Source organism: Protomyctophum bolini, assembly GCF_963924005.1.
Source record: "Protomyctophum bolini genome assembly, chromosome: 7".
Lineage (NCBI taxonomy): Eukaryota > Metazoa > Chordata > Actinopteri > Myctophiformes > Myctophidae > Protomyctophum > Protomyctophum bolini.
Window position 1 is genome coordinate 7278191 of NC_137868.1, and position 15308 is coordinate 7293498.

At 44.3% G+C, this 15308-nt stretch overlaps 1 protein-coding gene across 1 annotated transcript in view; it reads right to left on the minus strand.

Annotated features, from left to right (window-relative positions):
- Nucleotides 1-15308, minus strand: part of LOC308318956 (regulating synaptic membrane exocytosis protein 2-like) — a gene marked incomplete at both ends in the record, with an annotated part of 267580 nt that overhangs the window by 93201 nt on the left and 159071 nt on the right. The window contains 6 exon segments of the mRNA XM_080768695.1: nucleotides 1145-1171; nucleotides 2612-2759; nucleotides 3834-4026; nucleotides 4657-4787; nucleotides 8877-8924; nucleotides 14589-14701. Of these exon segments, the coding sequence (XP_080624821.1) occupies nucleotides 1145-1171; nucleotides 2612-2759; nucleotides 3834-4026; nucleotides 4657-4787; nucleotides 8877-8924; nucleotides 14589-14701 (660 nt within the window).

Below are 15308 nucleotides of genomic sequence, written 5' to 3' on the forward strand. Positions count from 1 at the left end.
CAATAATATAATTACAGAATAATACTCAATCATAGAAAGGTCAAGTGAATCCCACGTAACCAACAGTACAGTCTTCATATTTAAGGCACACAAGCAGAAGCAGCAGATTAGAATTTAATTTGGCCCATTTTCTTTTTAAAAGGGGACAAAAAAAAACATTGAAAACAGCCACGACATAAAAACACAAACACCACAGAGGACACAAAGGGTTTGCAGCCCCCCCTACCCCTCCCAAATTGACCAAATTCCAAATCAACCCAATACTCTTTGACCAGGAAGACCCATAAGACCTCCACCACCAGGCCACCAAAGAACAGGCTAGAGTTTCCCTCCTACCAGCGTTCCATAAGGCACAATAAGGCATAGGAACAGATTGTGGACCGGCGCATACACAGAGGATATGACATGGGGGAGAGCCAACACTGACAGGTACAGTATACTGTATACACAGTGCAAATTCCAAGTGTTCATTTAACTCTGAGAGAGTAATAAATTATGGTCCCTTTACGGGTGAAATGAGCACTCAGGACTGTGCTGTGTGGGTACACAGAGGAGGAAGGCAGCAGGGTTGTCTCCGCAAGCTCCTTTTCCCTTTGAGAAACTCGACGTATACTAAAAGTATACTAACATGATACTGACGCTATAGTATGTCACACAATGTACAAGTACACCACCTGGACATGATGCTAGTATGTCACAGGGACTTACCCCCCAAACCAACCCTTGATGCCGAGTGCCAAGCATGGAGGCACTGGTATAGTACCATTACTAAAAACTCTTTGATGTGACTCGGCCGGGGGACTGAACCCCAACCCTCCCCATCCATCCCAGTCTCAGGGCGGACACTCTAAACCACAAGGTTACAGAGCTGGTATAGTCTTTTGAGTCTACATTACAAACACCGAGTTTGGTTCCAACGAGTGGTGTGCAAAACAGAAGCCAATCTCAACACCAGCTCACAGCAATAAATGTAAGCTATAGCAAAACATAAATATATAAATAAAATAGAAAAATGCAGCCTTCAGGGAAAAGGATGGAGCGTCAGCAGCAACACGAGAAGGCATTGTCCTAAAACCGAAGGACAGTAACACTTAAAGGCTCCATGGCTGGGGGGAGCGAGGGAGGGAGGGAGGGGGGGTGTTACCTGAGTTGTACGAATGGGAGCCTGTGTCTGTAGAAGCATTCAGGTTGATGTAACAAGCACAACAGAGACAAAAGTACATATCAACACATATTGTGACTGATGTCAGTCGTGAACATTTTGATCCTCCACCTACATAGTGAAAGTGTAACAAATTGCTAGTCTCACAACTTTCACATCAAGGGCATAGAACACATTAGCTGTAAATTGGTTTGTCGTCACCGAAAACAAATTTAACTCACAACCTGGAAGTCATGCAGCAACTACATTATTGTCCCAAAACTGTTGTTTATTACAGCACAATTCATCATTGCAATGAACCAGCTGGGCATTCATTGTAATTTTCTTCCGGGAAACAACTTTAAGAAGCGACGGCAAAATGCTTTTTCGATTTCAGTCCCCCTGCATGAGCAGTGGCTGTTATACTTCATAAACTTACAAAGTTACAATGCCCAAGTTCATCTGGATGATGAATTATGCTCACCAAAACAGCTGCGCTCTGGGACCTGTTCATTTTGGGACAATAAAGTAAAGGTCCATGACTTCCAGGATATGAGCTCTATTTGTTTTGGCAAGACTGGCCAAACTTGGTGAAATGTATTCGTCTTGGTCTGTGCTATGTCGATGATAAGAAACAAATACAATGGCGGCTGCCTTATCCTTTAATTAATTTAATATGTAGAAGTATGATGTTTATAGGTATTATATCATGCCACCAACCAGGTGAATACATTGCAGATTGAGACTTTGTAACTGTTGTTGTTATCAAATAATAACCGAGATGGCTATGGATTTATGGCAGATATACCTCTGCCATGAATTCTATTGCTATTCTATTGCTACTGTAGTTTGACCCATTCTAATAGTCTTTGATGTTGAAATCAGGTGCATGGAATAAAGCTACATGAAGTCTGTATATAGGACTGTGATATTTAGATGCTATCATTCTATTTTTTTTCTAGATTGAGGCTTTAATTTTGTGATATATATCCGAGAGCATTACGGTTTTATGGAAGACACTTCTGAACATGTTTTCCAGTTGTAGTTTGACCACGTCAAATACCCTTCATTCTTTAAAACAACTAATAACTGAAAATAGCTGATCTCACAACACATCGCAGGCTAGCGCATGCTTGCAGATGGCCTATATTTTCAGTACCAAGAGATGCTTCTATAATATGGAAGACTGCTGTCGTGAAGACTGGGAGAACTTTAACCCATTTTGGGGCGGGAACCCCTTTTGGTGCTAGCATTATGCTATGCTTTAGCTATTGAAAAATAGCAGATCTACAAGCTCATAGCGTGCCACCGAGTGGCGCACTACGAGCTTGTAGGTCTGCTATTTTTGAAAAATGACTGACGACTGACATAGAAACATGGCTTTTTCAGAAAACTGGAAAAAGGATGTACTGTAGAAGATATTTTTAGAATCTGATCTCAGGTCAGAATGGGTGAGTGTTCTATACGTACTCTGCAGCCTCCGCGAGGGACTCTCTCCGTGCAGCCCCCTGCGTTGCATGTTGGGGGAGGAGCGGGGGGGCGGGACCACGTCGTGCGTCTGCAGCTTGTACCAATGAGGCTCGTCATCCAGGAGAGCCGTTTCCAGCTCTATCAGGATCTGAGAGGGACACAAATATATGCTCACACATACAAACAAACACATGCTTGTAGTACACAGTACGGGTGTCAGCGTCAGGCGTGGAGTCCAGTGGGTGAACACCACGTCAGGCGTGGAGTCCAGTGGGTGAACACCACGTCAGGCGTGGAGTCCAGTGGGTGAACACCACGCCAGGCGTGGAGTCCAGTGGGTGAACACCACGCCAGGCGTGGAGTCCAGTGGGTGAACACCACGCCAGGCGTGGAGTACAGTGGGTGAACACCACGCCAGGCGTGGAGTACAGTGGGTGAACACCACGCCAGGCGTGGAGTCCAGTGGGTGAACACCACGTCAGGCGTGGAGTACAGTGGGTGAACACCACGCCAGGCGTGGAGTCCAGTGGGTGAACACCACGCCAGGCGTGGAGTACAGTGGGTGAACACCACGCCAGGCGTGGAGTACAGTGGGTGAACACCACGCCAGGCGTGGAGTCCAGTGGGTGAACACCACGTCAGGCGTGGAGTACAGTGGGTGAACACCACGCCAGGCGTGGAGTCCAGTGGGTGAACACCACGCCAGGCGTGGAGTCCAGTGGGTGAACACCACGCCAGGCGTGGAGTCCAGTGGGTGAACACCACGTCAGGCGTGGAGTACAGTGGGTGAACACCACGGATAAACCGCTGCGTTGGCCGAGAGCTTCGTCAGGAGTTTGACCCCATTCAGCTGGATTAAAGCTGACAGGTCAGTAAGTCAGGCAGGGAGTGTCCCACATTCCCCGTGCACGGACAGGGAGGAGCATGCATGCGCTCGTGTGCGTGCGTACGTGTGTGTGTGTGCGTGCGTGCGTAGTGTTGATTTTGTCGACTATACATTTTTCCGCTGCCGAAAACTACATAGAAACTAAATGAAAATTAACCTATATGATGACTAAATATATTGACAATTTCGTCAACTATAATAAAAACCAGACTAAAATGTTATAGGAAGGGACTAGTGCGTGCGTGCGTGCGTGCGTGGGTGCGTGCGTGGCTGCGTGCGTGCATGCGTGCGTGCGTGGGTGCGTGCGCGCGCGCGTGCGTGTCCGTGTCTCCTCACCTCTCCGAGGAACTCGCTCTCCTCCTCCCTCACCCGGGCCTGGTCCCACAGCGTGACCTCCAGCATGCGTTCCCTGAACTCCCGCCGGTGGACCGGGGAGTACATAAAGGTCTGGTTCCATTTGGGCTCCAGGGATTTCTTTACCGTTTTTGTTCTCCTCTTGCTTTTGTCACTGGAGGAGCAACGATTCACACTGTTTTTATTTACAACCACGGCGGAGAAACGCCCACGAAAATACACACACACACAGACAACACCACGGCGTCACGCACTGCATGCTGGGAGAATGACATGACCACGACTCTCTCTCTCTCTCTCTCTTTCAAAGTTCCAATAATAGTCAAATAAATGCCTGCCTCCTACACTGTGTTAACAGTAACACTGCCCAGAACGGAGCTCTCCGTCTTTTTAATTAATCCCGTTGTCTGCCCAGGACGAACCAAAAGACGGAGATTTAATTCTTTGATATCGGCGAGGGACACGGTCTGTTGTGCAACTTTCCACATCATTTCCGGTTGTTGCGTCATCAAAAGTGTTTTTTTTACTGGAATTTGGCTTTTCTCCCTCCCTCTCTCTCTGTGTCGGTGCGTTCACACTAGCACGTACAAAAAATACAATACAATATACAATACGATACGATATTCATGTTTTAAATTATTAAATAATATCCATATCCAAATATTTTGCCTCTGAGATGTAGAAGAGTAGAAATAGTGAAAGTTATCGAATAATGGAAATACTCAAGTAAAGTTAAAAAGTGCTTAATCTATGTACGGTAATTTCACACACACGTCACGTCAGCAGAATCTGTCTCTGCTCTTACCTTCTGTCGGGGAGGAAGTAGATTTTGACGTAGGGGTTCCTGGGCCGCCCGTCTTCCCGCGCCAGCAGGTCCTTGGCACCCAGGATGGTGACGATTAACTGATGGCCCACCTTGTCATACCAGAGTTTGACCTGTAGAGGGCAGAACAGAGGCCATGTTATGTCATACCAGAGTTTGACCTGCGGGGGAGGGAGGGGCAGTACAGAGCTCAGGGAGGGCAAAAGGAGGAAGGAACAGGGCCAGGGGTTCCTGCGTAGTGTTGATTTTCGTCATAGTACTTTATTCAATGACGAAAACCAAATAAAAACTAGGCCACGATGACTAAAACTATGACTAAATATATTGACAATCTCGGCAACAAATACAAACTATAGACTAAAATGATAGCGAGGGACTAGTGGACAAGAGATCATTTTATGTTTGGTTGCGTTCGGGGAAAATAGCCGATCGTTAGCGACACGTTGTGTACTTGTAGATCGGCTATTTTCAGCATGCAACCAAGTGTAAAATCTGCCAAATTTACAACGCCATCGAAGGCCTGCGAAAATGCAGTCGACTAAAACTAAACATTTCGGTTGACTAAAATGTGATTTAAAGCTAAAAATAAGTTTTATTCCAAAGACTAGGACTAAAACAAAAAGTTTGCTGTTATAAAATCAAACACTGGTTCCTGTGTGCATTTATTCTTAACCCATTCTGACCTGAGATCAGATTCATACGAGGTTTCCACTATGGACACACACTGGTCTGATGAACCCATTCTGACCTGAGATCAGATTCTAAAAATGTCAGTCGTTCTTCGATTTTTCAAAAATAGCAGACCTACAAGCTCGTAGCGCGCCACTCGGTGGCGCGCTACGAGCTTGTAGATCTGCTATTTTTCAGTAGCTAAAGCATAACATGATGCTAACACCAACATGGGTTCCCGTTCAGAATGGGTTAATGATCAATCAATTGATTGTGTTCCGGCTTGGATCAATGGAACACTTTAAAGTGAAATGGTATCACAATGTTTTAGAGGAAAAGAAAACTGTTTCTTTTCATTTTTAAAAGAATGCTATAGTATCAATCAAATCGCAGTGTTCCGCCAATTATTTGGGGGCCCACTTGCAATATCCCCACAGGCCAGCTGTGGGCCGAGGGCCACTGATTGGGAATAGCTCGGTCGACCATTCATTTTGTGGTCACTGATTTTAGGGTCAGGTGTGTGCCATAAAATGCACTGCCAAGACAAATAAAGTTTATTGAATGGAACTGATTGTTATTCAAATTTATCCAAATTGTGGTAAAGTGCTCGGGGGGGGGGGGGGGGGGGATGCGCTCAGGAAGCAGTGTATGTCCTTGCTTGAAATGATAATAGTCACAATATCTAATATCGTATAAAAAAATACAGATGAAATCAACCATGCCGTTGAGTGGAATCAGACAGTTTCACGCTATAAGTATGGACTCATGAAGTTAAGCACTTAGAAGAGGAAGACTTCAAGTGAACCATTCTATCAAAGGAAAAGAAAAAGATGAAGTGGTAAAAAAAGATAAAAGAAAAAAGAAGAAATGTAACTTCTAAGCTTTCAGTCCATACTTGTTTTAGTGTGTGATTATGAGAAGGGGTCATAGCTTCAGATCATAGCTTTGTGTTCATGCAAGCAGCAAAGCAAGAGCTGGCATCCAAGGCAAGTCAGGAGTTCAGCTTTTTTTTCGCACACAACATACAGTAGGAGGCTTAAACAACATACAGTAGGAGGAGGCTTAAACAAATTGTACCCAATCATCTGTAAGATTATAGACTGGGCTATAATCTTTGACACACAAAGAAACAGCACCTGTCAATCATCATCTAATGATGTCAAGAGACTCAACTTGAACTTATTATTTGTGCATGGGCTTGCATTATTTGCGCGCCCACGCCCACACACACGCACACACACACACACACACACACACACACACACACACACACACACACACACACACTTATTTTGCCTAAAATGACGTGGCCTTGGAATGCCAGTGTTAAAGTGGTTACGTACAACAGTCTGATCATGACCCAATCAGATAAATGTGATGTTATTTGTACTCTCTCAGGCTTACAGACCCCTAAGGGTAAGGTAAGGGACCCCTGGCTAAGGTAAGGGACCCCTGGCTGGTGGTCCCCAGACCCAACATGAGAACCAGTGGTCTAACCCAAAAAAAATATCAATAATGTTAGCGAGGTTGAATAGCACAGGTTATAATAATAAACCTAATTTTCACACTGAATAAGAAACAATTATCAACACAAGACAATTTTGCAAACTAAAAACCACAAAGGTCCACTTATATCAAAGATGAAAGATGCAAATATGGAAAAAGCGTCAAAGGTTAAATATGTCTTTGGTTTAACAGCCATAATTTGTGTGGTACAATTTGCTTATTCGTTCACTTTTTATCTGCACAGCGAAATGCAATCTGATCTCAAACGTGTTCAGGAGAACTTACGATAACATTGTCATTGCCACATGAAACACCAGACCTATAACATTTCTTACCTCTTAATGATTTACAAAATAGCCAGTCCACAATAAGCTCTTAATGTGTTACACCGTTAAGCATTATGAGCTTGTAGATCTGCGATTTTTCCCCAAACTTTAGAAATTATTCAATTTATTTTAATTAATTGTTTTTAATTGAATTGCACATTTCCAAAGGTCTGCTTTCATGTCACATTGGAAAAAAAAATTAAAAAATCAAATAAAAATCAAAGAATCTATTCAAATCAAAAGCTAAAGAATAATTTTCCAGAGAAAGAGTAAAAATCCAACAGTCCAGAGACACCCTTCTGCATTACCAAAAGTCAAGTCCCAATCTGTGATTTGTGAAACGGCGTGAAAGGAGCTAGTACCGTTTATTTCCCAGAAAATTAGCATACTATGTACAATCATGATGTTTTAGGTATTATCATTCTAACGTTATCTTCTTGCTGTTCTACGCATAGCCAACAGGTTGAACCAGGCTTTTATTTTAACCTTTGCTTTTAGGATACCATTAGGTTTTTACGGAAGATGCTCCTGAATCGTCCTGAACATGTATTCTATTGATAGTTTGACTTTTAAAACTCTTTCTTTAAAAAACTGACTGAAAAGAGAACTTGAAATCATGCAAACATTTTCCGTGAAGAGACAACAAAACCCAGCAAGCCAAATGATGTCCTCTGGTGACGTTCAGGACTAGGCCAGATCACAGCCCATATGGGGATGATCTTTAAGTTCAGGACTAGGCCAGACCACAGCCCATAATGGGATGATCTTTACGTCATTTCCAGGACGTCTTCACCAGTTTAATTAATATAGCTTATTCTGGGCCAGATCTGGCTAGTTATGACATGACTTGAAGTTGATCTGGCCTCGATCAGACTCTCTCTGATTCATCCAGGGACGTCTGTCTTAGTGGGCGGAATATAATGTTGGTTGAAATCAGGGGATATTCTGGGCCAGATCTGACTATAGTCTTGGTTTGACTTGATCTGGCCCCAATCGAGACGTCACTGATTGATTGGTGCAGGTCCTGACCGGGCTTGCTGGGACCTCTTATTGCAGAGAGAGAGTGGTGGATATTTTTGTTCAATAACTTTTGTGGAGTAGAAGAAGAGTGTCTCTCTGGAAATATTTAGTTCAGATTAGCTGGACATGCAATGCCCTGGTGTAATGGTGTGGATGGGGTTAAATGACGACAATAATGAGGAAGAATAAATATAATAATAATAAATATCATGACGCTATAACAGTGGTTCTCAAATCGGCGCCCGGGCCGGGACCCGCCCCAGGGGTCTTTTGGAGAGTTCCAGGGGGTCCCTATAAGCGAATATGTTAGGAACCAAAATGGACCCTAAGAAGTCTGTATCTCTGAGAGCGTACAAATGGAACCGAGTGGACAATTATGGGTCCATTCGGTGACATTTGTACACTTTCAGAGTTATGGGGTTCCGTCGTGGCACAATGTAAACCAAACGTCTGAGAACCACTGCAATAAGAAGTCAATAATAATAATGATAATAATAATAATAATGATAACAATAATAATAATAAAACAGAAGATGACACAATGCAGCACACTGAGAGGGAAAAGCTGAAGCTGCCATTTCGCTGGGAATGCATCTTCCAGTATAAAGTATGGAAGCAGAAAGGCCAGTCAAACAGTCAGAAATAGAGGAGTATATTTGCCCTTGGTACTGGGCCCATTACCTGGACCCTAGGGGGACAAGGCCTTGTTCTTCTACTAAGGCTTTGGCTCTGGATAAGCAAAAATTAACAACAACAAAGAAAAAACGAAATGCAATAAAAACAAACAAAAAAAATCCCCCCACAAAAAACAAAAACACGCACGCACACGCGTGCACACACACACGCGCGCGCAAACGCACACGCACACACGCACACACACACACACACACACACACACAGTAATATCCTCACTTGACTTAGTAAAGTGGACCTGAGTTGACTCTGAACTTATGAGCCATATTTTACTTTTTTGAAAAACATCTTCAAATAGTTCAACTAGCCGATCTACAGTACAGTGGTTATGGGTGGTTATGGATAATGTATAACTCTGAGGGAGTGCAAATGTAACCATGCGTTACAAATGGAAAAATAAACACAGAGGATTTTACTGTGTACATACATACATACATACATACAGTACAGTATATTTTTATATGTAATTTATATTTTACTATCAATGCATTGCTGTATTAAAATGTTGATATTTTCTCCCAAAATTCAAGGAATATTCATAAAGTTAAAAAAAATATATATATATATATATATATATATATATAATCACTAATAGCAATGACATGATGTGATCTTGTCATGATAATTTGAAATAGAGCTTAAGCGGTTATAATTAATAGTGCAGTCTTCCTAGAAATGTAGTGGAGTCAAAAGTACAATATTTTGTCTTTGTAATGCAGTCGACTGATTAAAAAAATCACACCCATGTGAAGTGAGGGGCGCTAATATATTAAAGTCTAACTCATGTTGATTAGGTGATGTAATGGTGATGTAAGACAAACGGTGCCAACACAAACATTAAACGCCATTAACAATAAAGAGACAATATGACGTAATGAGGGACAACATGACGTACATTTTCCCTTCATTGTCAATGGCGTTTTAAAAAAACAAACATTGAACTAAAAACAAACATTAAACCTGTATATAGGAGCCCCTCAAAAACACATAAATAAATCACACCCCGTGTGAAGTGAGGGGCGCTCTTATCATCGTACATCATCATACATCATCTCATTCCGGGCCAATCGGAATTTGCGTCCTGGAGGACCTTCGTCTTCAATGTTTGTGTTTTACGCTATGTTTTGTGTTTTTACATGAACACTCAAAAGTGTCCATCCATTGTCAACGGCATTTTATGTTTGTGCTCGGACAAACCCTCCAAACTGGACATAGGAGGGGCCCGGCCGGCACCCCTCAAAAATAACTCAAGTACAGATCAAAACATTTAGGGTGTACAGTAAGTACTGTACATCACTCACTCAAGTAAATGTACTGGTTTATAGTATCTTTGTGTATTTAGTGTCAGATTATCTGCTCCTCCTCCTCCTCCTCCTCTGCAGAGAGTTCTGCACAGCACAGTATCGATGATGAGTCATAAACTATGACTCATCGATCGGGTTTATGACTCATAATTATATCCCTTTGTTTCTCTGCGGGCAGCCTGCTGATCCTCTGCTGTTCTCAGATCGCTTTGCGTCACAGAGACTCTTTCTCTGCGGGCAGCCTGCTGATCCTCTGCTGTTCTCAGATCGCTTTGCGTCACAGCGACGTTATCCACAATGCACCCCCCCCTCCTCCCCCCCTCCACACACAAACACTCCAAAAATACCACACTGTAGTTTTTCTGACTGCACAGAATTCACGATCGGATGCAGCATATCACAGGAGGAGGAGGAGGAGAGTACATTAGATAAACTGCAGTACGTTTCAGTTCGTTTTTAAGGGTTGGGTGTTTGTTTGTTTCGAGGTTCTGTCGATTAATCGTGACAATGCAGAGCGACTCGAGGGCAGCATTTTGGCTGCGAAAGGTTTTGCACCGGTTGTAGGTTTATTTTATTTGTACAGTATTTGCTGAGCGGCTGTACTGTACTTATCCATGCACAGTGGTGGAAGTACATTTACTTAAATGGTAAATGGTAAATGGTGCATTTATATAGCGCCTTTATCCAAGGCGCTTTACATAGATTGTGCATTACATTCACCCATTCATACACCGATGGCAGCGGAAACCATGCAAGGCACCAACTAGCACATCGGGAGCAATTAGGGGTTCAGTGTCTTGCTCAAGGACACTTCGACACTAACTCTGGGGGAGCCCGGGTTCGAACTGGCAACCTTGCGGTTCCCATCCAGGCACTCTACCCCTGAGCCACCGCCGCCCCCTTAAGTACTGTACTCAAGTAAAAAACTAAATGTTTTTGCTTTTTTTTTACTCGGGCAGAAACCTCTTATCTCCATATTTGAACTTTTTGTGGGGGTTTTTTCCCTTCCGTATAATGCCTTACTTGATCATGCTACAGCGTAAGGGCAGAGGCTCAGCGGTAGAGCCGCAAGGTTCCCAGTTCAAACCCGGACTCCCCCCCCAGAGTTAAGGCTCATACATAGTCTGGATTTACGGTGGTGGGGTGACCACCAAACTACAACATGACGTCACGAGCCGCGGTGAAGAGCAAAACACCACCGCCACCGCTCCAGCCCTTCTCTCTGTTTTTACTCACCACCGCTCAACGTTATTTCAGCTCCGGTGGTCAGCTCACCACCGGAGCGGTGGTCACCTTACCACCGAAAATCCAGACTATGAATAGGCCTTTAGTGTCGAAGTGTCCTTGAGCAATACACTGAACCCCCAACTGCTCCCGATGTGCAGGTCGGTGCCTTGCATGGTTTCCTCTGCCAGTTGGTTGGTGAATGTGTAATGTGCACAATCTATATGTAAAGCGCCTTGGATAAATGCGCGATATAAATGCACCATTTATTTACCATTTTACAGCATCACACGAAAGTGTCAAAAGTACAGTAGCCAATCTGAAAGCTCGAAAAGGGTGTGTGCGGAGCAACGTGGAGAAACATGGAGCAACGCGGTATAGCCTGGCCCTTTCCCAGCCCAGGCTTAAAGGGGGATATTTCACTTTCAAAAAAGCTTTTGGTCATTTTATCGTCTACTCAGGCTTCTGTGAACACCCCAGACAGTTTTTAAGTCGCTCGATTCAGTATTTAGTTATTTGATATTCATTTTAGCTGCCCTGCCACCTTCCTAATCCTATCCTACATACTGCCCTCCTAATATGTGAGGGGGCCGTGCTTTTTTAATAACGTTTTTCTTTTTATTTATTTGTAATAATTGTTTTGGAAAAGAACCTCCTCCAGGAGGACAGAGAAGACTGAAAAAAGATCTAAAAGGAATTATTAAAAATAAATGAAAACAGTGAATGAAAAAACATGGCCACCTCTCAAAGGACTTCAGCTAGTAACCGAGTTTTTTTTTTTAATTGTTGGTATTGCTACTTTTACGTAAGTCAAATAATAGTATATAGTCATTTTCATTAAAAAAAACGGAAAAATGAATAGAAAAGAACAAATCATAAAAAAGGAAAAAATGCTATATGGTATACATAGTGAGGCCACCGTAACTTGTGCTTCTAGAATGGTGAAAACGGCTCTTAGCTCAGTGCTCTGGTCGTGTGGTGACGGTGTTTCCCTGGCACACACCCAGCAGTCTAATTCCCACCTGGATACTAAATTGGAGAGTTGATTTATCTCCTGTTTTAACGCAGGTCTCTACGGACTCACCCCTGGAGTGTTTAACGCAGGTCTCTAGGGAATCACCCCTGGAGTGTATTTTAACGCAGGTCTCTACGGAATCACCCCTGGAGTGTATTTTAACGCAGGTCTCTACGGAATCACCCCTGGAGTGTATTTTGTAGCAGATAATGGAAAACAGAGGGATACACACACAGTAACCTGATCTCCAGTCCCAAGCCTGGACTGGTGAAGAGCCAAGTGAACAGCAGGGTTCCCCACACCAAAACAATGCCTTAGTACAGGGGTTCTCAACCCTTGGGTCCCCCCTTAATTGCGCCCCCTTAACATGTGGGCCGCATTAAGTGAAGGCGGGGGGCCGCATGTGGCCCGCGGGCCGCCAGTTGCCCACCCCTGCTCAGGAGGTGGTTCTAACCCTATAGGTTCTGGGAGTCCAGAACTCAGGAGGTGGTTCTAACCCTATAAGTTCTGGGAGTCCAGAACTCAGGAGGTGGTTCTAACCCTATAGGTTCTGGGAGTCCAGAACTCAGGAGGTGGCACTAACCCTATAGGTTCTGGGAGTCCAGAACTCAGGAGGTGGCACTAACCCTATAGGTTCTAGGAGTCCAGAACTCAGGAGGTGGTTCTAACCCTATAGGTTCTGGGAGTCCAGAACTCAGGAGGTGGTTCTAACCCTATAGGTTCTGGGAGTCCAGAACTCAGGAGGTGGTTCTAACCCTATAGGTTCTGGGAGTCCAGAACTCAGAACATATCATAATTGCGACCGCAGCTCGCATTTACTATGAAAACCTGCATTTCCAGTCAGTCAGTCCGTCCGTCCGTCACCCCATGATGTCTCCATATATGGTCATGCCTCGTGACATCACGTGACATCATCAGGGATGGATCTATACCCGCTGCCAGTCTTAGATCTCCATATATGGAGCTGAGCTGTTCTGACATTCCATATGAGTATATGGCCACTAGTACAGAATGTATCTGACCCCCCATGCCAAAGCGCCAGTGCTCGCCCAGCAGTCTGCTGTCACCCAGGCGGATGCGTGCATACTTGCCCGCAGGGCGTCTTACTGGTATATATGTATATGTTTTTGTGTAATATAGCTAAAATAGCAGATCTACAAACTTGTACATCTGCTATTTACGCTAACCCTTATGTAAACAACGCAAGTCCTTGTGCTATTTCTGGTTTTATCCTCTCGATTTTGTATTGACCTGCACTTTCCTTGAACTGTACCCATTCTAGTACAAACTGTTCAATCAATAAATCAATCAACAAACACGAGTCTGTTTTTGGTGTTGTGAACACATTGGGAACACATGGAGGCCCCAGATTGGGATTCAAACACTGGACCGTCAATCTAACCACTGATCCAGAGTCAGTCACACACCGCTGTGACCTCCATTCTCTTAACACTCTCAAACCTGATTATATACTTGGCTGCACCGCCATGTCACACACTGGAAATAGCAGATCTACAAGTGTGTACCAGAGTGGCTCAGAGCCTCTGGCTGAAGACCAAAAAAGCCTAATATACCTCGCCCCGGTAAAAAGGGTATAGATTCCCCTTCAGGGATTCAAGTGGATGAAGATGTTTTGGTTTAGTGGTCCTTTTCCCCGTGTGGGACAGCTGGGTTGGAAGCCTCGCCGTTACACCAAACTCACAACTTGTCACAGACAGTGCATCACATTGTGAAACGTATACGTAGATCACACTGTGGAGCTTGTAGATCTGCCATTTCTGGCGACGCGACACCCGAGACGCAAGCTAAATATAGTATGTACATCACTCTGTAGAGTTACATGAAAGTTAAAACTACTGATATTGTAACTTTGTACAAATGAACTCTTCTCAGTTCTGCAGGAGGACTGGTCATGTGTGTATGCGTGCGCGCGCGCGTGTGTGTGTGTGTGTGTGTGTGTGCGTGTGTGTGTGCGTGTACGTATGTGCGCCAGTCGCCATATAATGGAGAAGGCGATGCTTTCTGTACCCGTGATCTGTATCCTGAAGCACTTGTTGTAGAGTTTCTTTCAAGCTTTCACATCCACTATTGTTTGTGTTCAAGACATTTCTTGTAAAATGTGAACGCAAATAAAGATGTTAAATGTGCGTGACTTACTGAGAGCTGTCCTGACAGGTACTGGGGGGCGTCCCGCAGCATGCTGGGGCTCATGGGGGACGTGACGGAGATGGACGGCCGATCCATCTTCTGGGACTCAAAAGAACTCGAACCTGAAGAACCACGAGGGAAGGAAGGAAGGAAGGAAGGCAGCAGAGGAGGTTCAGATCGGGACACAGATATTATGGATGAGAGAGAGTTTTACCACCACAGCATAAAAGGTCCTTTCAAATGCGCAGAGTAATTCATTTTCAACGAGACCTGCATTTTGTTTCTGCACGAGCGGAGAAGTCGAGGGGCGACAGCCGCGACACCACGAGCGTATTTACTACGTGGGCGCGGTTCCGTGAAATTGTCGTGCGCGTGCTCGTTTTCCGTGCACGCGTTGGGTTGTCGCGTCCCTCTTGAGCTAGCCTCGGAAACCCAGATGTTTTTATTTCCAGGGAGAAAAGAAAAAGAAAGTCTGGGACCGAGTCCACTTCAATTCGGCATAGAGTAGCGCAAACGTAGATCACTCTCTGCTGATTTCTGATCGTCTGCACCTTTGTTAAATTGACTCACACACACACACCCGTACACACACACACACACACACACACACACACTCCTCTCTCTCTCTGTCGTTCTAATTAATGACTCTCATGTCGCACAGCTGTGTCTAGATTCTCCCGGCGGATCCTGCCGGGAGCTGCCTATGCCATAGAAAGCATAGGTGGACCT